We start from the raw sequence: 24606 nt of genomic DNA, 5'->3' as shown, positions 1-24606 counted from the left end.
ATGGCCTTGACTTCTTCAGGTGTGTTCCCCAGTGTCCAGTACCGAGAGAGAATTACAGTCCAGATGGGACATGATGGGGCGTGTGGTGGTGGTTATTGTCTAGGCTGGATTGAAGCTGGAGCCAGGCTTGGAATCCTAGAATGGCCAGCCTGGAACAAGCCATGGGAATCAGCTCATTATGACCCTCCTATCCCCTCAGATTAGGGGGAAAAGAAGAGAAGCTGAACCCCGAGGTAGGGTCCGCACTTGCTGAGCTGACAGTCTGAGTGAGGCAGAGCAGAACCAGGTCTCTCCTCCTCCACACCCTCCCACCTCCCCCCACTGCTGCCTGGCTGGTTCAGGGGTGGGCATGGAGGCGGCAGGGCCTGGTCCCCAGACCCTCAGAAGGACTGTGTGTGCTGACGCTGTGTGCACCTCGCTTGGGGACCAGTTAATCTCTGTGGCCCTGGGGACTTTGAGAGCCTGCAGGTGCAGTGGAAGAGATGATGGGCAGAGGCAAGGAGAAGGCTGATGTCATCTGTGCCCCTAAGTTGAGCTAAGCAGGGACCAGAAACCTTCCTGTAGAATTGCCTGGCAACCTTGGGATGGAGGGAGTCTCATCCAGTCCTGTGTTTGAGTGCTGGGGAGCAGAAGAAGGGCCAGAGGCCTGGTGCGTCAGTCAGGAGTGGAAGGTAGCTTATGCAGACCGAGAAGGGCCATGTGCCCTGACTTAGCTATGGCATGGAGTTAAGTGAACATTTGAATCTTGGCTGTTCCTCGCCCCACTGTGCAGCCTTGAGCAAGCCATTCAGTCTCCCTGTGCGGGGCCTCGTCAGGAACATGGGGGTCAATGGACCATCCCTAGATCTGCCCAAGGAATACACACAGGAGGTCCATGCCAGTGCGTGGTGAGAGCAGTGTCCTGAGTGGGTCTGGCCTCAGAATTTGGAAAGACCTAGGGATCATCCAGACTCTGGCCCTGTATTTGTTAGCTCTCGCCGTGTAACACATATCCCCAAGACTGAATGACTTAAACGAACATTGGTTATCTCGATTTGTGTGGTCAGACCTTGGGTGTGATTTCCCAGGGTCCTTTGGCTGTGGGGCTCCTGGGGCAGGGGAGGTGTGGGCCAGGGCTGTGGTTTCCTCTTAAGGCTCAGCCAGGGAAGGAACTGCTTCAACACTCACGTGGCTGTTAGCAGGCTGGGTCCTTTCCAAGCTGTGGGACTGAGGGCCTCACTTCCCCACTGGCTGTTCCCTGGAGGCTGCCATATGGCTCTCTCTCTGGGGCAGCCCGTAAGAGCGAGGCAGTGTGAGCGAGACGAAAGTCACGGTCTTTTGTAACCTAGCCTCAGAAATGACATCCCATCACTTTATCACGTTCCCTTCATTAGAAGCAAATCCCTAGGTCCCGCTCAGGCTCAAAGCAAAGGGATGACACGGGTGTGTACGCCAGGAGGCCAGGGTCATTGGGAAGCTGCCTGTCACAGGCCCTCCTCGCTGTGGGGCTTGGGACAGGTCCCTTCTGATCCTCCGTCTACACGTGTGTTCAGTGGGTTACGACTTCCTGCCTTGGTCACAAGGACCAACGGAGGAAAGGCAGACGAAGTGCCCGGCCTGGCCCCTTGCGCATGCAGCGCCAGGAAATAGTAGGTGCAGTGACCGTTACTCTCTTGTAACCTCAAGGGTGGTGGGGGGGAGCTTAGGCGCTCGGCTCACCCAGAGTGGGATTGGGGTTTGGTTTGAACGTTGCTTCAGGGCTCTCGTATCTCCTTGTGTAGAGAACCCCTAACACTCCCGGGACAGACTGTCCACGGGTCACTGGTTGGGGTCGGTGTGGCCTAGTCCCATGTTGGCTTCTAAGGCAGATGAGCTGGCCCCCCAAAAAATCCCCAGCCCAAGAGTCCAAAGTCCTGGTAACTGCCTGTGTCTTTCCATCCCCCACAGACAATTTCAGGTACACGTGTGACATCTGTGGGAAAAAGTATAAGTACTACAGCTGTTTCCAGGAGCACCGGGACCTGCACGCCGTGGATGGTGAGTCGGGCCCCTCGCTCTGTGAAGGGGAGCACCCCCACCCCCACCCCTGGCACCAGGGCTGCTCATCTGGCTCCCCCCTCCAACCACCAATTGTCCCCTCTCTCCTCCCACCCAGAGGAAGGACAGGCAGCAGTCAGACCATGAGGCGAGTGACCGACCCTTGAGGATTCTGGGAAAGAGAAGGTCCCCGTCATACTCCATATATTCTTCTGATTAGGGTAGCCCAAGTGAAATTGCCATTTTGGTAGGTCAGAATCCGTCGAATTTCAGCAATTTCATATCGATGCATTTTACAATTTTGTACTGAGTATTCACATGCTCTGATGAAATTAAACCAGTTTTTTAAAATGAATGATGATATTTTAGCATCTTAGGTTATAGAGTTAGAAATTAGAACCATAAATTTAGGTAATTTATTTTTAGACTCTCAAGCCTAGAAATAGGGTCTTGGACCTGGAAAGGATCGAGGGGGCTTCCTCTCTCGCTCTGCACCCCAGCCTGTCGCAAGCTGTGACAGCCAGGCCCTGCTGCCCATTGCCACTGGCTTGTCCTTCTTCTCATCCTCTCTTTTTCTCCTAACTGGTCTCTTCCTCTTTTTCTCCTGTCCTGGCACTCTAGAGTGGCTGCAGGGATCCAGAAACAGGATCCAGAAACAGGCCGGGCAGATAGCATCTGCCCTCTTCTGGGTTGGGCCCTAGCCCATGGGGAGGATGAGGAACAGAGGCATGGGCTGCATCCTGGTTGGGATGTGCCGTCCTGTGGCCGCTGGTTTTCTGGGGTGTCCACGCTGGCTACGGCGGCTCTCCTGGGTCCCAGAGAGGCTGGGAGCGTTGGGCAGAGGCAGCTGTGGGCAGGGACTAACAGGGCTCCTGTTTGCTTCTTTCCTTCTGCGGCTGCTGCCTCCCACCCGGGCGCAGTGTTTAGTGTGGAAGGGGCCCCCGAGAATCGGGCAGGTAAGTCCTTGCTAACTGCCCACCTCCCTGTCCCCGCCTGGGCTCCCAAGACCTGGTCACCAGGGCGCTAAGGGCTGTGTGTTCTCCCACAGACCCCTTCGACCAAGGTGTTGTGGCCACTGACGAGGTGAAGGAGGAGCCCCCGGAACCATTCCAGAAAATTGGGCCAAGTATGCGGGCCTCTTCTGGGGGTGGGCTGGGTGGGGAGACAGCTGGGGGCCAGCTGAGGGGGGCGGGGTGAGTCTTGCCACTGGAAGGGGGTGACTTCACTCATCCCGCAACGGTGCTACTGGCCAGTGATCGCTGGCTTCCTTACACCTCACTTTGCCACCTGTCACATGGGCCAGTCTTAGTTAGGACTTCAGCTTTTGAGGAGCAGCAGAGCAGCACAGGGTCAAGGTCAGGGCAGTGAGTGTAGCACATGCTTGGTGCCTGGTGGTCTGTTAGCCGTCCTGAGCCTCGGCTCCTCACCTGTCAATGAGGACTACATTTCCCCGAAGGTTTGTTGGGGGATTAAATGAGATCGTGAATGTAAATCACCTATTAGCACAGTGCCTGGTACATAATAGGTGCTCGGAAAATAACCCTTGTTGTCATCATCCGCGAATGAAGGGGTTCATCGGCAAATGAAGCCATCCAAGGGAGCCACATGGACAATCTGTCCTTGTCCCATGAAACCCCTGAGGGCAGGCGCCACACCTGCTGCCTGTTCTCAGCGCACGTGCGTGGAGTGTGGGGAGGACACAGTGGGTGAAGCCGTTGTGGCCCTGCCTTTGGGTACTTGGCACAGGAAGGGGGCAGTAGGTCAGTGCGCAGATAGTTAGAGCATGACCTGCAGCACAGGGAGCCATGGGGGCCGGGGAAGCACCTGATCAGCCCTGGGAAGCAGGGAGGCTCCTGCTTTGGGGACCAGGGTGGGGAATGAGCTCTTGAATCACGGGGTGAAGGTAGGAGAGCAGCTCTTGTTCTAGGGAATTGGAAGGCCAATCAGTTTCTGAGTTCGGGTCTTAGCCTTGGATGCCAGAGGAAGGCATCTAGACTTCCTTCTGAGGGAAGTGAGCTAGAGAGTTTCCCAAGTGGGGAAGGGACTTGATCAGATTCACATTTTAGTAGGAAGACCATTTTGGCTGTTTCTAGAAGAATGGATTGGGTGGAGTCAGCCAGTGAGAGGTGCCTGGTCCAGCCCTTCAGGAATTTGCATTCCTCCTCCTCTCGCTTACCACCCAGCAAGAAAAGACCTTTGTTGACTGTGCCTCATTACAATAAGGATTTCGGGTAGCTTGCAAAAATACACATGCAAACATTGAATGAATGCATGAGGACATCTTAGGGCAGGAAAAACAGCGAAGCTGGAGGTGTTCCTCACAGGGTGGAGCTTGGCCCTGACCTTTGGAATGCGTTGACTGGGTCATTGCTTTCTTTGAACTCTTAAGCACTCAGGAGACTGGGGTTGGAAGAGTCTCTGTGAAGTGGTTAGTGCAGTACTTGTCAAGTTTACTATGCGCATGTGTCCAGTTTCTCTCTCTTGAAGAAAATAAGGAAGCCCTCAACGCTAAAACTGCTAAAAGTTAAACTGTGGCGAAACCCACCTGCGAGTGAGCCCTGTTCTGTGATGGACAATTATAGACAGTTACAGGATGGGGACAGTGGGATCTGTGACCTGCCATCTCAGAACTGCCGGTCCGCTGCCCCCGGGTTAGCCCTGCCCTTCCATCCTTAGCATCGTAATTATGAAAATAGAATTGGAGTCAGGCACGGGTTTGAATGCTGACTTCACCAGTTGACTAGCCACTTACCCCTTCTTAGTGTCCTTTGACTCATCTGGAAGTTGGGGATGAGAACATCTCTCTGTTCTGTAAGGCCGCTGGAGGATGCATGCAGGAAGGGACTAGCCCAGCCCCTGGCTTGTATTCAGGGCGTAACAAATGAGTGATGTTGCCAAGAAATGGCCAAGACTGGGAGCTTTAGAGCATCCCACCTATGAAACCCCCGCTCTACACTTCATACCTGCTTGACATCCTACACGCTTTATGATCTCCCTAATCCACCGTTTCCTTAACTCAAGAATGGGCTGATGACAAGAAAACTCACTACATGTAGAACTAGATGAAACTTGTTCCGTATATCAGTAACTGAGTTGGGCAGACGACCAGTGCTAGGATCTGGGAGGAATTGTCACACATCATACACAGTTGGGAATTGCATTGAGAAAACAGAACTGGGTTTGGCTCCCTGCATGCTCCCAGCTTGACCTTTTGAAACTGAGATTGCTAGAATAGTGTGAGCATCTCCTGTTACCACTCAGGAGCTGCCTTATGAGATAAGAGTGCTGCATCTTGGGTTTCAAGCAGGCCAAGGTCACAGAACCCTAAAAATGACAAGCTGTAGAGTAAGAGGAGTCATGAGAGGCACAGAGCCCCACAAAGGGACTTTGGCCACAGGTAGAGCTTTGTGGGTCCCGGAAGAGGAAATCCCCAGAAGCAGTGCATGCCGGGAGCTGAGCCTGAGCAAATTGGGGAGTTAGGTACTTAGGGAGGAGGAAGCTGGAGCCATGACAGCAGAAGAATCCTTCTAGAAGGAGACAGTTGGTCACAGGGGTCCTGCGTGTCAGCCTGCTGTCCAGCTGCAGATCTGAGAATTACTACCATGATAGTGGTCTGCCATGATAATTTACTGCCGTGATAATGGGAGGCTCAAGAACAGTTCACTCATGTCTACTGAAAACAGTAAGTCTGGATCATCTATAGTTTACTCGATTTTTATATGTGACTAAGGATGAGTAACTTGAAAAACTTTGAAATTAAAAGAAAAAAACCCAAAGTGTGAAACTGTAAAAATTCCACCTAACAAGACAGAATTTAGGAGACTCGGAGGAAAAGCATACCTCTAAAAATGACTTACTACAAAATCTAGAAGAAAATTCTGTTTGACCGCCACAACTGAATCTAAGAAAATATGACTTCTCTTAGTCTGCTTGGACTGTCATAACAAAGTGCCAGACTGGATGACTTAAACAGCTTTATTTTCTCACAGTTCTGGAGGCTGGAAGTCCAAGGTCCAAGTGCCAGCCTGGTCAAGGTTCTGGTGAGAACCTTCTTCCTGACTTGGGGATGGCCACCTTCCATCTGTGCCCCTCACATGGTGGGAGACTGATGCAAGCAAGCTCCCTGGTGCCTCTTGTTACAAGGGCACTAATCCAGTCATGAGGGCCCTACCCTCATGACCTCCTCTCAGCCCAGTTACCTACCACAGGCCCCATGTCCAAACACCATCACATGGGGAGGTGGGGCATCAACAGTTGACTTTGGGGGTGGGGTGGGGGCCACGGTTCAGTCCATACCATGACCCCTGTGAGAGAGGAGCCTGAAATTGTCCAGTGACAGAGCAGCAGGATAAAATGAAGAGGCAGAGAAAGGAGTGAGGTGAAGGACTGCAGAGAAACAGAAAAGAGAATTAAAACCTACATTGTGCGTAGTAAAGAGCAGAGTTGATCTGCAGAAATGGAATTAATTATGGGGAGGAGAAACCTGAACAGATCAAGAGAACAAGGGGAAAACAAGCTAACTATGGAGCCTGGGGAGCCAGTTCCAGATAATTGTACCAGTGGGACAGAAGCAATGCTCCAAAGATACAATAGAAGAAAGATTTGCTAAAGGCAGACCATGTATGCTGATTTAAGGGCTCACCATATGTCAGGGGATGACAGATGATTGGGCTATAATCTTCCTCAATATAAAGAGACGCATAATTCCGTAGATCTTTGTGACTTTTTAAAACTATAAATATGAAGGAAAAAAACATGGAGGCATCCAGGCATAAGAAAAGGCCATTATTAACAGATGAATCCAAGGGGACTTGCCTCAGACTTCTGCACAGTACTCAGTGCCAAAAGATAATGGAATATGTTTTGATGGGAAACGTAGATTACAACCTAAGAATTTTATATCTAGACAGATTGTAATTTATGAGTAAAGGGAAAAGTGAGGGCTTGAAAAAACACTATTTTCCCCGTGTACCCATCTTCAAAAAATTCCTAAAATACACTACAGTTGTGAGGAATGAATTCATAGCACAGGAGGACTTGTGGTCAGTGTTAAAACCAGATAAACTAGAGATAAGTTTAAAATGTGAATATGATTACAAAATTGAATGCAAAAGACAAAGATCATTCTACAGTATTAAAAACGACTTGTAAGAACACGCGAAGGAAGGAATAGGTGAAGGATACGGTAGAGTAGATTAAAGCAGTCCTTCCCATAGTGTGGGCCCTAGACCAGCAGCAGCACCATTTCCTGGAAGCTTATCAGAAAAGTAAATTCTTAGGCTTCACCCCAGACCCATGGAATCGGAATCTCTGGGGCGGAGCCGGGCAATCTGTGTTGTAACCGCCCTTCTAGATGATTCTCAAACCTGCTGAAGTTTGAGAAGCATGGAGTTAAGCTACCTTTCTCCATGGTAATAGACTTGAAAACGTCATTTTCTGCTTAACTGTAACAGACAGATGTATCTTACATGCTGTGTAAAACAGACAAAGGAGAATATTGGAAAATAATGGAATATTGGAGAATAACGGAAAGGCAGAGAAAAGATTTCCTGAATCAAACAACAGAAAACGAAGGAAACAAACTAGAAAGGGTAGAACATGAAAAAAATAAAGGAATCAAAACACAGAACAAGTAAAACCAAGTCAGTTATAGCAATAAAAGGAAATGGCATAATCTCTTTTATTAGAAGACAAAGGTTCTCCAGTTAATTTGAAATAATGGTTTATTAGAGACATACCTCATAATTTCTTATCTTATATACTCTTTCTCAGGGAGCTCCCTCTTGCTTCCTTAACTAATTGAATTCCCTATTGGGATTTTCATAGCACTGTAAATGTCTCCTTTAAGAACACCCATTGTGGTTGCAGTTTTTAAGTTTGTGTGATTATTTGATTTTTCTGTCTCCTTTTCCAGACTGTAAGCTCCTTGAAGGCAGGAACCATGATTGCTTTTGCTCAGCATTTTGTGGTGGCATTTGCCGAAGTATCTTTTTAATGAATTTTCCCAAGAAAATTTAGGGAAGTGTTTTTAGGCGCATGCAAACAAGGAGAAAGGAGGCTCTTATAAATGATCAAGAATTAATAACTAATGTCAGACGAACTAATACAACAGTGTAATTAAATATCTGAGCAGTGGTTCTTCAAGTTTCCTGTGTGTCAGATTTTTCTAGGGGGCCTTTTAAAACACAGATTCCTGGATCCTGGTCCTAGAACTTTTCTTTCAGTGTGTCTTGGAGAAGTCTTGAGAATTTGCATTTCTCACCGATTGTCCGATGATGCTAATACTGCTGGTCCAGGGACCACACCTTTTAGAAGCACTGTGTTAGAAAATAATGTCGTGTTCTGAAGGCTACAGTTAACAGTGACGATTTTGATCTCATGGGCCTTATTTATATGCATCAGACAACATTACATCTAAATACACAAAATAAATTTGGAAGTACGACACAATGGAAGGATTGATCACAACATTCAGTCTTCAATAGAACGGGTGGACAAATAGGATCAAATAGGGTTTGAATAATACAATTAATACAGTTGCTCTAACAGCTTTGAAGCCTATGAACAGCAAATAGTAGATCTTTTCCAGTGTTCGTGCATCAGTTATAAAAGTTATGAAAATGTTTTAAGTCCATGTTGAGAGAGAAAAACCATACACAGAATAAAAAAAAAATTGAGAAAAAATACTTGTAACATATAAACAAAATTGTTGATGTCCTTAATGTATGGAGTTCTTGGCGATTAAAAAAAGGTAAATATACCAATGGAAACATCGGCTGTGAACACAAATGGGAAAGTCACAGAAGAAAAAGTGCGGTTAATTAAACGTGAAAAATAGTCAATTTCCTTAGAACGCAGACAAGTGGAACTTGAAAGCAGCAGGGCAGTGTGGTTCCCCCTTATAAGGCAAATCTTTCTGATTGGGATGAAAATTGACCCAACTTTTTGATACGTAGTTGGTGCTGTGGTTATCAAAAGCCTTAAAAATGCATACCCTTAATTTATCGTGAGGAAATAACGAGCAACAGTTATGCTTAAATCTTTACTTTGCAGCGATATGAAAAATAATGAGCAAATGGGCAAACATTTCTATAGGGATGTGGATCACAGCATTTTTTTTTTTTTTGGTAGGGGAAAAATTTTGAAACAATCCATACGTCCCCTGGTGTAGTAGACTGGCTCAGCAGATTTCAAAGTCCGGGGGGAACCATGCAGCCAATAAATGCAGTAGGGATTGATGTTTATTGACTAAGCAAGATGTCCACAAAGTATTGTCGATTGAATACGCCAGGTTACAAAGAGGATATGGATCAGGGCTGGCTAATTCAAGGCCCACCGGAGCCAGACAGATGACGTCAGGGGGAGAGAAGCCCGTTCTGGAAGAGATGGGAGGGAGGGCTGGGGCCTGGGGCAGATGGCAAGGTCGCATGCTCCCCCTCCAAGGGGTAGCTGCTCCTCTTTGTTCGGGGGTGACAGATGATTGAAATTTCTCTTACTCTTTAAATTTTGTATTTGTATTTATCAGTATTTTATAATTTTCCCCCAGTGAACAATATTACATCAGAAATTTTTAAGAAGAAAGAAGTTAGGCAGTGCCAAAAGAGAGGTAAAGATAAAGTCTGGTGGGACCCAAGAGGAAGATGTGACCCCCTCCTGCTGGGGGGTGGGGGTGCTTGGGACGGGGAAGGTCCTGGAGACGAGGGGACCCCAGTGTGGCCATTGCAGAAGGCAGGGCTCGCGAAGGGGCTGAGCGGGATCTTGGCACTGGGGGGTCAGCTCAGGTCACCACACATTTCCTGAGCACCAGGGCCTGGGGGTGGAGTGTTGGAGAAACCGCGTGTGCCAGGTACTGTTCTAAGCACTTGACATAGAAATTTAATCCTCGCAGCAATCCTAGAAGGTGGTCCTGTTATTACCCCTGTTTACAGATAGGAAAACTGAGGCACAGAGAGGTTAAGAGATTTGCCCAAGGTCACACAGCTGGACATGGAGGAGCTGGGATTTGAACCCAGGCGGTCTGACTCCAGTGGGCTCCTGATTGTACTTGGTCCCAGGATGAGGGGGAGTCGGAGGGGAGGGAGCATGCTGCTGCTTCTGGACGGGAGTCAGGAGCCCATTCCCACCCTTTCCTCTCCTTGGACAGAAACTGGCAATTACACCTGTGAATTCTGCGGAAAGCAGTACAAGTACTACACGCCCTACCAGGAGCACGTGGCCTTACACGCCCCCATCAGTGAGTACCTTCTCTGGTTGGGGGAGGGGTGGGCCAGCCCTAGGCGGAGGCTTTGCCAGGGGAGGGTGAATGCAAAGATGAGCTTGGCCCCGGGCAATCTCCAGGTATCCAGGTCTGACCTGGGCCACCTTACTGCGGAAGCTGGAATAGTTGGGAAGGCCGCATCCTTCAGCCAGGAAAACCTGAGTCGCCATCGGGAGACTCAGGGTGGGCATCGATCATCCACATCCTTCCGTGGTCCTGTCCGCACCTCTAAGCACCTCTGAATCATGTGGTTCCTGAGAGCCAGGGCCACGTGATGCAGCTAAGCCATGGCCAGCTAGACAAGACAGCTGCCTCTTTGCCCTTGGTGGTGGAAGGGGTGGAAAGCTAGAAGGGGCACTAAGCCAAGACTCAGAAGCCCTGGGTTTTAATCGGCTGGGTTGCAGGGTTGCGTGACCTTGGGCAGGTCCCATCCTGTCTCTGGCCTTCAATCTCTCCCTTCTCCCTTGGCCTGGAAGAAAAAAGTTCTGAGGGCCCTTCCTGTGGGACATCCCAGCCTTCCATTCTCCTGAAACTTCTCATTTCACAGCTTCCCTCCTGTGTGTCAGAGGGGGCTCCATCCTTAGATCCCCAGGTATGTGGGCAAGGAGGGTATGAGAGATTTAGGCTAGATCCAACAGAGGATTGGTTTGCCAAGGCTGAAACAGCCCCTCCAGTGGCCTTCGGATCTGGAGATTTGTACGCCGATGGGTTCTGTGTGGAATTAGGGGCTGGACTTGACCGCTTCAGGTGGTACCCAGGGCTCGGGCTTGAGGACCCTGGGTCTGATGAGAGTATTTAGAACCTACACTGACTGCAGAAGTCCTTACAAATGGAGTCGTATAATAATACTCTTTGTATCTGGCTGCTTTCACGTGGCAAAATGTCTTTAAGACTCATACATGTAGTATATATCAGTTCATTCTTTTTGACTGCTGAGCAGTATTCCATTTTATGAAAATACCACATTTGGTTTAGTCTTTTGTTGTTCATTAAGGTTGTTTCCTGTTTTAGGCTCTTATGAATGAAGCTGCTATGAAAGTGTTTGTAGGAGGCTTTTTGAGGGCATATGTGTCTGTTTCTCTCAGATAAACACCAGGGAGTAAAATTGCTAGGTCATAGGGGAGAGTGTTTAACCTCGTAAGAACTTACAAACCATTTTCCAAAATGTAGCATCTTGCACTCCCTCTAGCCACGTATGGGAGTTCTACTTGCTCCACATTCTTGCCAACATTTGGAGGTGATGGGCTCTTTAATTCTAGCTATTCCTGTGAGTGTGTAGTGGTCATTGTGGTGTTAATTTGTATTTTCTTGATGACTGATGACATTGAGCACTTTTTCATCTGCATATGGGCCATTTGTATACTTTACTATGCAGATTGTCTAAAGTCTTTAGCCCATTTTGTGGTTGGGGTGTTTGTCTTTGTATTATTAAATTGTAAGAGCTCTCTTTATATATTCTAGATCCAGGTCTTATATACTGTGAATATTTGCTCCGTCTTCAGCATGCCCTCTGATTTTCATACAGTATCTTTTGATGAATAGTTTTTATTTTGACAAAGTCTAATCTATCAATTTTTTTCTATGGTTAGTACTGTCTGGGTCCTACCCAGAATATCTTAGCTACCTCAAGATTGTGAAGATATTCTCCTTAATTATCTTTTAGAAGCTTTATAATTTTAGGGGCACCTGGGTGGCTCATTCGTTAAGCATCTGCCTTTGGCTCAGGTCATGATCCCAGGGTGCTGGGATCGAACCCCGCGCCAGGCTCTCTGCTCAGCCTGCTTCTCCCTCTCTCACTCCCCCCGCTTGTGTTCCCTCTCTTGCTGTGTCTCTCTCTGTCAAATAAATAAATAAAATCTTAAAACAAAAAAAGAAGCTTTATAATTTTAGCCTTTGGATTTAGGTCTGTGATCTTTTCAAGTTAACTGTGAATGGTGAGAGATAGGAGTTGAGATTCATTTCTTCCCATATGGAGATCTGGTTGTTCCATCATTTGTTAAAAGTTGTTCTTTCCCCCATTGCATTGCAACCTTTGTTGAAAATCAGATGCATGCATAAGTATATATGAGTTTATTTCTGTTTTGTCAGTCTGTTTATCTATGTTTATGCCAATATGGTCTTATTTACTGGAGTTTTATAGTAAATCTTAAATTCAGGTACTCTTGGTTTTTCAACTTTGTCCTTTTAATAGAATATTGGTCAATTTTAGTAACTTTGCTCTCCCATATAAATGTTAGGGGAATTTCTAATTTCCAGTTTCTAAAAAAAATCCAACTGGGATTCTGTTTAGGATTACCCTGAATCTATAGACCAATTTAGAGAGAATAGACATCATAATAATACTGGGTATTCCAATCCATGAATATGGTATATCTCTCCAAGTAAGGTCTTTTTTTCTCAGCAATAGTTTATATTTTTCAGAGTAGAAGTCTTAGACATATTTCATGAAATTATCTCTGAGTACTTTATGTTTTTTGCTACTATGATTTTTAGTTGTCCAATTACTTGTTGCTGTTACATAAAAACAAAATTTTTGTGTATTGATTTTGTGTCCTGAAATTTTGCTAAGTTCACTAATAGTGAACTAGTCCTAATAGCTTTTTTGTCAATTTCTTAGGATTTTCCTTGTACCTACTGATTTCATCTACCAATAAAGATAGCTCTACTTCTTTCTTTCCAGTCTGTATTCTTCTTCTTCTTTTTTTCATTTCACTATACTAGGACCCTCCAGTACATTGTGGAATAGAAGAATTGAGTATTTCTGCCTTTTTCCTAATAAAAAAAAATTTCAGTTTTTCACCATGAACAGTGATCATTTTCATCAGTTAGTATTACATTTGCTGAAGTAGGTTTTTATAAATGCCCTTTATCAGTTGAGGAGGTTACCTTTTATTTCTAGTTTACTGAAATTTTCTGTCATAAATCATTTTTATCTTTTTTCCTCCATCTATTGAGATGATTCTAGGATTCTTTTATTCTGGTAATATGGTATATTACATGGATTGATTTGTTGTTGTTGTTGTTGTTGTTTTTTTTTTAAGATTTTATTTATTTATTTGACAGAGAGAGCTCAACCAGAGGGAGCAGCAGGCAAAGGCTGAGGGAGAAGCAGGCTCCCTGCCAAGCAAGGGAGGACTCTGGGATTATGACCTGAGCCAAAGGCAGACGCTTAACCGACTGAGCCATTCAGGCACCCTTATTGTCATTGTTCTTAAATAAATCACCATGCCTATACTTTATTAAAACACATCAAAACTATCAGAGAGTCCCAACTATGAAATGAACTGAAGAAACTTACAATGTTAGGATATTTCCTCTTTGCCTAGTGAGTGACTTCTTCTGTGAAACTTCTTTTTCTTGGAAAGGTATCCAAATTACTTTAAGACCTAGGGTAGTTTGTATACAGAGTTGCTTTCAAGAACATACTTTCTGATCACTTCTATCTAAAATTCCCCAGGATTTTACCTGGTTTTTAGATTTTATTTTATTTATTTGACAGAGAGAGAGACAGCAAGAGAGGGAACACAAGCAGGGGGAGTAGGAGAGGGAGAAGCAGGCTTTCCACAGAGCAGGGAACCTGATGCGGGGCTCGATCCCAGGACCCTGGGATCGTGACCTGAGCCGAAGGCAGATGCTTAACGACTGAGCCACCCAGGTGCCCCTTTACATAGTTTTTAATATCACTCCCAAAACTGACTTAAGGGTAGGGAACTACAGTCCTAGAATTAGCCGTGCCCCATGAATATCAGTGGTTTGTTGATGATGGTCATAATCAAGAAAATAAATATTTCTGGTGATGTTTTTTTTTTTTTAAAGATTTTATTTATTTATTTCCTTGAGAGAGAGAGAGAACAGGAGAGGGGGGAGGGTCTGAGGGAGAAGCAGACTCCCTGACGAGCAGGGAGCCTGATGCGGGACTCGATCCCGGGACTCCAGGATCATGACCTGAGCCGAAGGCAGTCGCTTAACCAACTGAGCCACCCAGGCGCCCCTCTGGTGATGTTTTTTTTAAACAGTATTGAGGCATACTGTCATACAATAAAGTGCCTATATTTAAATTGTACAGTTTGATAAGTTTTGACCTATGTATGCACTCATGAAATCATCACTGCAATTAAGATAGCAAACACATCCATCACTCTGAAGTTTTTTTGTGTTCTTTTATAATCCCTTACTCACCACTTGCCCATCCCCAGGCAAACACTGATGTACTTTCTGTTATTATAGATTAGTTTACATTTTCTAGAATATTGCATATATAGCATCTTACAGTATATATCCTTTTTGTGTGTTTGTGGGGGTCTGGCTTCTTTTACTCACCATGATTGTTTTAAGATTCATCCATGGTTGCATGTATCAGTAGTTCATTCCCTTTAATTGATGAGTATTTCATTGCATAGATACACATACCACAGTTTGCTTTATTCACTTGTGGACGGACATTTGGGTTGTTTCTAGTTCGGAGCTAATACAAATAAAGTTGCTCTGAACATTTGTGTACTTGTATGGGCAGTTGGTTTCATTAATCTTGAGTAAACACCTGGGAGTGGAATAGCTGGATCATATGATAGGTGTACGTTTAACTTTTAAGAAACAACTAAACTGTTTTTCAAAGTGGTTATGCCATTTTGCATTCCAACCAGTAGTGTACTTTTCTTTTTTGTAATGTAAGTTGGGTATCAGGGTAAAACTGGCCTCTTAGAAATGAGTTGGGAGGAGTATTCCCTGAGTATAGTGTCAGTTAGGTGAAGTTGGTTAATAATGTTGTTCAAATCTCTATACCTTTTTAGGCTAAAAAAAAAAATGTGCTTGTTCTATCAAGTACTAAGAGGCAGGCATTAAAATCTACAACTCTAATTGTGGATATGCTGTTTCTCCCTTTAGTTCTGTCAGTTTTTGATTCATGTACTTTGAAACTTTGCTTTTAGGTGCACACACTTAGGATCATTATGTCTTGGTGACCCTTTTAAAATTGTTCAGTACCTTTATTTATCTTTTTATTTCTTAATTTCTTTATTTAACAGGTAATAACTGTTGTCCTGAAATCTACTTTACCTGATATCAATATAGCTACTACAGCTTTCTTAAGATTAGTATTTGCATGGTATATTTCTTCTGATCTTTTTCTTTTAATCTTTCTGTGTCTTTCTATTCGAAGTGTGTACATATAGTTGGTTCTCACTCTTTTCTCTAGTCTGGTAATCCCTGCCTTTTAAATGAAGTGTTTCACCCATTTACATTTAATGTTATTTATTGATACGTTTGAATTTTTTATTTCATATTTTTTGTATTTTGTATATTTTGTTTTGTTTTTTCTGTTTGTCCCATCTCATCTTGTTCATTTTTTCTTCTTTTCTTGCCTTCTTTAATATTGAGAACTTAAAAAAAAAAAAATTTCCTTTGTTAGCTTTCTAGCTATACCTCTTTTTCTTTAGTAGTTACTTTGTGGTTTATAATGTACATCTTTTATGTATTACAATCTACCACAAATTTAATTCATAACATCACTAAGGACCTTATAACAGTGCACTTCCATTTACTACTTTCCTGTCCTTTGTGCTATTCTTATCATATGTCCATGCGTACATAAGTTATAAACCCAACAATTACTCTTTTTGCTTTAAACAGTCAATTATTTGTTAACTAAGAAATGAGAAAATGCTTTTTTATTTTCTAACATATTTACCACTTCCTGTACTTTTATTTCCTTTGTATGAATCTGAATTCCATCTATTATCATTTTCCCTCATTCTTTGAAGAAGTTCCTTTAACACTTACTTATATTGTAGGTCTGTTGGTGAAAGAATCTCTTAACTAAAGATGTTTTTATTTCACCTGTTCTTTTGATGGATATTTTCTCTGGATATGAAATTCTAAGTTGAGAAATTTTTCTTTCAGCACTTTAAAAATGTCATTCTTTTATATTCTGGTTTATGTTGTTTCTGATGAAAAGTCAGATTATTCTGATAGTTTTTCTATATTTAATATGCCTTTTTTGTGTGGGTGATTTTAAATATATCTCTGTGTTACTGTTTTTTTAGCAACTTGATTTTGGTGTATAGTTTTCTTTGTGTTGATTCTGTTCGAGGTTCATTGAATTTCTTGGTTCAGTGGGTTTATATTTTTCATCAGATTCGGAAAATTTCAGCCAGTATTTCTGCAAATATTCTTATTACCCAATCTCTCTTTCTTCTGTTGTTGAGACTTTACATATGTGTTAAACCATTTGGTGATGAAGCTCCATTTAGTTTATCAGTCCTGTTTTCCCTTTGAGCTTCAATTTGGATAGTTTCTAGTACCTTGTCTTTAAGTTTGGTGTTCTTTTCTTCTCTAGTATGCAGTCTGTTTTATTAGAGAAATCTGTCAAGTGAATTTTTTTTTCAGCTACCCTACTTTTCATCCCTGTAATTTCCATTTGGTTCCCTTTTAAAAGCCTTTCTTTTTTCATTGTGTTCATATTATCCTTTAAATCCTTGAGCATATCTATTAAAGCTGTTTTAAGGTCCTTGTCAGCAGATTCCGTCATCCCTGTCATGTCTGTATGTTACTGTTGATTGATATTTTTCTCCTGATTATTAGTCACATTTTCTTGCTTTGCCTCACAAGTAATTTTTTATTCTGTGCTGCACATTGCAATGTTTGTTGAGCATTTGGAGTTTGTTATCTTCCTTTGAAAAGTGTTGGATTTTGTTATGGCAGGCAGTTACTTTACATACAGATCGGCTTCATACCTCAAAGGTTTGTTTTTAAACTGTTAGGGTGGGTCTCCGGTTGTTCTTATTCTAGGGTTAGAGTAATCCTTCTAAGGCCTGGCCTTTCTGGGTCCCAAACTAAACGCTCGAGGTGTTGAACAAGGTCCGTCTTCTGTGGCAGATGGGAACTCAGACATCTCATCTTGTGAGACTCCTGAATCCTTCCTTGGCTCACAGCCCCCAGCAGCAGTTACCTGCCAGACTTTTCAGAGGCTCCTTTTGTACAATCAGTTTGGCATCCAGCCATATACTTTAAGGGGGTCCCTCTGCACATTTCTGGAGTTCTTTTTTTTTTTTCCCTTCAGAATTCCCTTCTTTTCATTATTATATCCTGCTAATTCCAGCCACCTCAGAAGCCCTGAACTCTGACCATTGTCTCCTCCATTCAGCCAGACTGCAGTGCCTTCTTTGGGCTCCACCCCCGTGCCGTGGTCCAGAAGGTGTCCAGGCAGAGACGGGAGTGATCTCACATCAGGGCTTCCCTTGTGAATCACATCCCTGCGCTGCCTACTGTTAAAAGTCTGAAAACTGTTTTCCTGTATTTTGTCCAGCTTCACAGTTGAATCTGGAGGAGGGCTTAGTCCTACACCGGGAACGCCATGATGGCCAGAGGAGTAAGGTCTGCAGTTCTCTTCCTAAGATGAAATTCCATGAAGAGGCATTCCCAAATGAGACTCCTTGTGCCACAGCTCCCGCGCATTCCCTCTTCCAGCCTTTGCACACGTTCTTCCCATTTGCCTCGAATGCATCTTCACCCTCCTCCGCCTCGTGAAGGTTTCAGGGAGCCCCCCTGGTCTCTCTACGCTCTCAGTAGCCCCGTGGTTACTTTTCTCAAATCCTTATATTCTCTGAATTTTTTTTTTTTGCTCCTGTTGAATTTTCAGCTTTACAGACAGGAGAGACCTCAGTAGTCTTCTTATTTTTAAATATCTCTTAGATGTAAACATCTCATGTGTGTTTTTTTTTTTTTTTTTGCAAAAAAAAAAAAGGCTACATCTTTATTGAAATAAAATAATCCAGTGAGTGGGTCTGAGAAAGCACAAATCAGTTGGTTAGGGCAATAAGAGCCTCTACCACGTTGCCCATGTGTTCCCTCAAGCTCCGTTCTGCTGCTGCTCTTGAGATCTCCATCTCTGTCATTATCAGCTCCAGATCTTCCTCCTTAATGGTGACTTTGGCCAGTTCCTTCTCCCGCTCCTGTTCGGCTTTCTGCTCCCCGGACCGTCTGTCTCCAATCACGGACATGGCCGTCTCCAGATTGGAACTCTGGATCTCCTTCTCCTCTGCGTAGTCGGTGACTCTCTCCAGGTCCGCCGCACCGCTGTCATGCTTCCGTGGCTTCTCGGGAGGCCACTCTGGGCCGCTGGTCTCAGTCTCCAACTCCAGCTCCACATCCCCCTCGGTAGCCATATCGATCCCTCATGTGTGTTCTTTATAAGGGCAGTCAGCCAGTCTGTCTGAAGTTCGCTCTTCTTTTCCTGGTGAGAACTTGGGTAGGAATTCCAGCCTGATAACATTCCATGTGAGAAGGTCCACAGATGGAGCACACTGTTGAGTGAAAGGAGTTAGGAGTCTGGGAAGTTCATCCTGCTCCATCCCTATCTGCTCTGTGACCCTGGAGTGGTTCCTGTACCTCTCTGAGCTCTGAGTGCCCCTCTGCCTTAGGTATACCTCCAGGGCTGATGGGAGGGTGACATAGGACATAGCTTCTCATGTCTCCTCTGCGACATCCCGTCTTTGATGTGCTCTGCTTGAATGGTTCTGAGTTTTGCTTTTCTGGCCATTCACGCATTGATTCTCTGATTCCACAACACCTCTTGAGCACTTCTGTGTGTCAGGGATTGTGCCAGGTCCTGAGTGCATGATTGGGCCTAGCTGGCAGTCTGCCCTCACAGAGCATTCAGGCTACTGGGGAAAAGAGACCCCAATCAAAAGATCACACCGTGTATCGGTATGGGTGGTGATCAGTGCTTGGAAGGGGCGAGGGGAGGGGACAGAAAGACTGAAAGATACATGATCAGGTGAGGTGTCAGGGACGGGTACCAGAGGAAGTGATGCTTAAGTGGAGGTGTGTTGGACCAGCATGAGTTACCCAGGCAAAAACTGGAGGGAGGATCATTCCAGCAGAAGAAATAACATGTGCAAAGGCCACAAGGCTTGGAAGAGAGAGAGGGTATTAGAGAATGGGAAAGGCAAGAGGTGAGCCGGTCCCAGGCCAGGTGCCTGAAGATTTCTTACATCATGTGCTTCGTGGGTGTCCCTGAGCTCCCTGCCACAGGGGAGGAGGGGCCAGGATTTTGACATCAGGAATTGTAGACCTTGGGAAGAACTGATCCGGAGGGTCTTCTAGAAACCATTCTTCAGGGTAGAGACTGGGGCTTAAGAATGAAAGCCACGTGCTCAGTGTATTGCTCAGAAATTCTCTGTCCCTTGTGCCCAGGTTCCTGGGATGTGTGGGTTGAGGCCAAAGGAGACCACGTGGCCTTGTGCAGAGGGCCCCTCAGGTAGCTGGCAAGCTTGACTCCTGTCTTATCCTGACACGGACTTTCGTGTGGCCCTTAAAGTGACTGAACGTTCTGGGCCTCAGTTTCCTTATCCGTCAAAAGTACCAGTAATAGCTGCTTACATGTGAAGAGCCGTGTACCCTGGGATCTTGTGTGTTCTTGGGTTCTCACAGAATCCCCGTGAGAGGCTGGTCCGCACCAGTTTTCTTGGTGAATAAAAGGGGCATGGGTGGGGGGGAGCTAAGGTTAAGAGAGCGAAGTTAAGAGGCTACGGCCACAGAGACCGAAGGGGAGGGACCTGGCATTCAGAGGTGGGTTCATCTTGCTCCACACTTGGTCCCCATACTGTGCTTTAGGGAGGCAGTGGGGAGCTCAGAGACAGAAGCCTGGACACATACCATGGACTTTGATGTGTAGGTTCTGTGGCTAAAAACATTTGGAAATTGTGAGACAAGCCGCCCTTTTGATTGGCCTCCAGGGGCCTCCATGGTCCTTGGCTCCAAAAGGGAGAGAAAGAGATAGGGAGGGAACATAGGGATGTGTCCTTCTCCACCCAAGCCTCTCTAGTTTCTGATTAAGAAAGCCAGAATCCAGAGAATGGGAGTTGAGACAGTGAGGGCCACCTGTATCCTCTGCGGACGGTGGCCTTGGGGACTCCTCCTGGGGCTGGGGTGGGGCGGGTGAGGGCTTGCTTAAGGGGGCTGTGACCGGAGTGTGCCCTCGCTCCTGGCATCTGGCCACCACTGTGAATGGAGGAGGGGGTACCCTCCAAGAGGACAGGAGGGCAGCCGAGTCCTCTGAGCTCATCTCAGTGTCTCAGGCTGGTGAACAAAGCACCGAAGAGTGCGTTCTCCTGTGTGACCTTGGGTGAAGCCCTGCTTCCCACTTCTCTAGGCCTGGGCTTCTTCACCGGTGCCAGGAATGGCCCAAGGTGGAGGGTCAGGAAGTGCCTTTTTATTTTTTGGCCCTGAAAGCAGTGGGTGGAGTGTCTGATGCTGAGGATGGACACTGTCCTGGGGCCAGGGGTATAACAAGGCCCCTCTTCCACCCCCAGAGGCAGGGGGGCAGCGGCACCGAAGGGGCCCCTTCCCATGCTGCCTGGTCCCCTTCTTGCCTTCGGGGGGAGGGTTGCAGTTGAGCCAGAAGACCACTGTCCCCCTCCTGTTCTGTGTTGAATGTGGGAGTGTGGCCTAGTAGTTTAGGGCCCCGGGTGGCATGAAGGAGCTGGACTGCTGCCCGCCCGGGACCGCCAGAGGTGAAGACCACCTGGGGGTCAGCCCCCAGTTCTCAGCGACTCCAGCTTCTGCAGAGGACTCGGGAGGGAGGCAGAGGGTCTGGGAAATGGTGACCCAGGCTTCCCCAGACACCACCAGGGGACTGCTGCACTGATTTGGGTGCAAGCAGCATGTAGACTTAAGTGCTGTCCCCGAGAGCGGCAAGTCCATCAGCGCCCCTTCCTCTAAAACCCCGGGGCTACATGGAGCCCCTCTGTTTTTCCCCACCGCCACCAGTCAACCCTGGCACGTCCCTGTCTGTCTGCTTTCTGTCATTACTTCTGAGCCAGCCTGCCTTGGAAGGAAAAGAGGCTTCAGAGCCAGTGTTCTAGAAAATGCTCTTGGGCCTGGGTTGACAATTCAGGTGCCCCAAGCACAGGTCATACGCTGCATTCTTAGACACCGAGAGCCTGGGTTGGTTGAGGGTTATGGGTGATCCTCCCAGTGAGCTGGCCAGTGGCCTCTGGGAAACTGAGTGTTAGTTGACAATCAGGCTTCCCTCGAGAAGCTGGGGAAGGTTCTAGAATCCTGGACTTTCTTAGGCTCTGAGTGAGAGCGAGAGCCTTTGCTCTCTATGGACCAAGAAGAGGTTTTGACCCTTGAGCATGGGGTTCTGTGGCCCAAGAGACCACTCACTCGGCCTGCTCCGAGGGCCCACGGGGACTGAGAGCATGACCCTCTCAGGTACTGCCCCCGGGTGGGAGCCACCGGACGATCCAGACACGGGCTCTGAGTGTTCACATCCGGAGGTCTCCCCGTCTCCACGCTTCGTGGCAGCGAAGACCCAGACGAACCAGTCGGGGAAAAAGGCTCCGGCCTCCGTGGTCCGATGCGCCACCCTCTTACACCGCACCCCTCCAGCCACCCAAACCCAGACGTTCCGCACTCCAAACTCGGGATCTCCGGCAAGCAAGGCGACCGCAGGTACCGATGGCCTATGTTATGCTCACACTTCACCACTCCCCACCCCGCTCCCACCTGCCACAGCTGTGCCTGGGGTCCCTGTTCCCTTGCAAGAGCGAGTGGAGGTCCCGTGGCCCTCTGGGACAGATCTGGGTGCCTCTCACTGTGCCTCCACCGTGGCAAGCCACGTAGACCCTCTGAGCCTAGGTTTTCGTACCCTAAATCAGAGGGTTTGTGCTTGATGGTTTGCAAACTTTTTTTTTTTTTTTTTTAAGCAGGAGAGTATTTTTTTCCCAAGTCATGGCCTAAGGAATTAAAAAAAATTTTTTTTAAATTAACTGCCAACATTTGAGCATCAGGAGATTTTGTGTAAGACGTTTGATTTCTTGCTGACGTTGAAAAATCATATCTGACAGAGGTGGGCCCACTTTCCTGGAAGGTAGCAGTTGGCTTGGGGCTGAGCCACGGCGGCCCCCTTGAATAGAGCACATACTGCCCAGTATTCCGTGGTCCTCACCACTCCCTCCTGCCTCCCCAACACAGTGGCCACGTGGCAGGTGTCATGTCTCATTGTGATCACGCTGTTGTCTGTCTTGCATCCAGTCCCGTTCATCCATTTCCATCACCTGCCTGGACCTTCTTGGCATGAGTTTGCATCCCCCATCTTCCTGAAAAACCCAATCTAAAAACACATTTCTAGAAAGAGCTGCTCCCCATGAAGCAGAGCTCTGTTCTCTTAGCCTCCCCCTGCCTGGTACGACCTGTGAAGCCCCTCCCCTAGCCCAGCAGGAAAGCAGTGGGTGCCAGCCCCAGTGTGTTCTGAGTTCGTGCAGGAAGGGGCTGTGGCTGCAGGAGGGTATCAGGCCGTGAAAGGTACTCAGCAGCCCCGCGCCCCGGAAAACTGATGAGACACGCCCTGCGACAGCCCCGATGCTGAGTAGCGGCTGTCAGGAATCCTCATTCATATCTGGGTGGACTGAGCCTTGGGCTGCCTGCCGCCGGGGTGTGGGGTAAAGAAAGAGTCATGACGTTGTCCTTGGACTGTGGGCCTTTCCTTGCCCTCAGGAGGCCCAAAGCCATCAGAGAAATACATAAACGTTCAAACTCAGACCTGAGACCTGAGTTAAGTGAAACAGTAGATTGGACCAACCACATAGCCATGAGATGGTTGTGTTTACCTTTACTCTGTGGTTCAGGAGGCTCATTTGGGGCAAAGGTTTGGTTCTCTCTTTTTTTTTTTCTTAAGACATTTATTTATTTGAGAGAGAGAGAAACAGCACGAGAGGGGAGAGGGTCGGAGGGAGAAGCAGGCTCCCCGCTGAGCTGGGAGCCCGATGTGGGACTCAATCCCAGGACTCCAGGATCATGACCTGAGCCAGAGGCAGAGGCTTAACCAACTGAGCCACCCAGGTGCCCCAAAGATTTGGTTCTTAAAAATGTTTGAGGATAAGTTTATTGTGCTTAGGTCTTCCAAAAGAGGAGTAAGTGGTCAGTCAACCTTGAAGGTAATGATTTTTCAGGTACTGCGCTGAGAAAAGCCATAGCAGTTGTATTTTTGCAACAGTAGTCATAAATTGGTTGGAGACAGACTGGTCATTGTGGGCTCTTTGATGGTGGATATTGGCTCAACTAAATAAGGGGATCCTGGCTTTCCCATCTTGCTTTTACTCTTGACCTTGTGGCTGGGAGCTTGTACATTGACCGTTTTGTGCAGAAAATTGCCTGCAAGGGCCGTGTGGCCTGTGGTGGCCCTCGGAGCTCCGCGCATCCAGTGAGCTATGGGACGTGCCTCTGGCTGCCGCCGTGTGGCCTGGAAGGCTTGTGGGGCTCACAGGGCGGAGGACAGCAGGGGGTGAGCAGGGCCTTACCCGTCAGAGCCAGAAGTTGTCCTTGCCCCCGTCCCGCTAGCAGGCCGTGCTCCGTGGGTACGAGCCTGCTTGCACACGGCGCCCCCCACCCCCTTGGTTTTCGGCCCGAGGTGTTGATGCCTGGAGAGCTGTTCCGAATGTGCACCGTCAGCTGAGCAATGGGGGACTAATGGTAGGGGTCTGTAAGCTCCGTGCTGCATACTGAGATGTTGGTTAGGCTGCATGGAACACCACAGACGGGTAAGCGTTGAAGGAACGCACAGGGATTAAGATGGAGAAAGGAATCACTTCCCTACCCCAGACCTTTTTCAAGAGACTGCATCTGCCCTAGGAACGAACTCTCCTTACTTTGCCATCCGATGGGTTAGGAGTACACCCAGCTCCGGAACTGGGCAACCTCACTTCCCTGTCTTTTTGCCTGTAGAGTGGGGATGACAGTGTGGATCTCAGAGCTCTATCGGGAGGACTGGGGGCGACCATGGGTGTAAGGTGTGTGACCATGCCCGGTGCATAGTAGGTGCTCCGTAAATGAGAGCCCACCCCCCCACCCCCAACCCCAGATGAAGAATTGAGGGGCTCTCTGTAAATCGGCAAAGAGAGCCCCTCACCTCTTGGTGAGGTGGGCCAATGTGTAGCCGTCAGCCCAGGTGTTTTCATAGACACATTTTGAAGAGCGGGTCTTGCGATGTTATCAACGGCCTCGGCGTCGGGAGGCGTCATTGGGGTCGGGAGCCTGGGCTTAGAGCAGGGCCTGTAGGAGCCACCTGCGGCTTCTTGCCCCGTTGCCCCGTCCTCGTTTCCCTGTTGCCCCATCCTTGTTTCCCCGTTGCCCCATCCTCGTTTGGAACCCTGGCCCCCACGGTCTGAGCACTTGCCCTTCTGACGTAGGGTGGGCTGGGTGACGGTGGCATTTCCCAAAGTGGGTTCCGGGCAATCACCAATTTTGAGGGATACTAAGGAATTTTTAAAATGGGCTTCGGTGGCTAAATATATTTGGGAAGGCTGGGTCACACAAGCGAAATGGGTCTCTTT

General features: G+C 47.1%; 2 protein-coding genes across 4 annotated transcripts in view; one reads left to right on the top strand and one right to left on the bottom strand.

The window, feature by feature from the left end:
- Positions 1–24606, top strand: part of ZNF618 (zinc finger protein 618) — a 179832-nt gene that overhangs the window by 136137 nt on the left and 19089 nt on the right. For all 3 annotated transcript variants that reach the window (XM_035015994.1, XM_035015993.1, XM_035015992.1), the window contains exons 6-10: positions 1927–2016; positions 2937–2972; positions 3065–3142; positions 10160–10249; positions 21488–21727. In XM_035015994.1, coding sequence (XP_034871885.1) covers positions 1927–2016; positions 2937–2972; positions 3065–3142; positions 10160–10249; positions 21488–21727 — 534 coding nt within the window. The remainder of the gene's footprint in view (positions 1–1926; positions 2017–2936; positions 2973–3064; positions 3143–10159; positions 10250–21487; positions 21728–24606) is intronic.
- On the bottom strand, positions 18007–18435 carry LOC118017777 (huntingtin-interacting protein K-like). Its single transcript, XM_035015995.1, has one exon. It carries the CDS (start codon positions 18433–18435, stop codon positions 18070–18072), a length of 366 nt encoding a protein of 121 aa, XP_034871886.1. The 3' UTR covers positions 18007–18069.

This window comes from Mirounga leonina, unplaced genomic scaffold (assembly GCF_011800145.1).
Source record: "Mirounga leonina isolate KUSES-001 unplaced genomic scaffold, KU_Mleo_1.0 Mir_170, whole genome shotgun sequence".
Lineage (NCBI taxonomy): Eukaryota > Metazoa > Chordata > Mammalia > Carnivora > Phocidae > Mirounga > Mirounga leonina.
Note: the sequence above shows the minus strand (reverse complement) of the source record. Positions and strands in the feature narration are given on the sequence as shown.

Bases quoted from the DNA above. Each gene is read 5' to 3' on its own strand.
- LOC118017777 (XM_035015995.1), bottom strand. From the start codon at position 18,435: ATGGCTACCGAGGGGGATGTGGAGCTGGAGTTGGAGACTGAGACCAGC.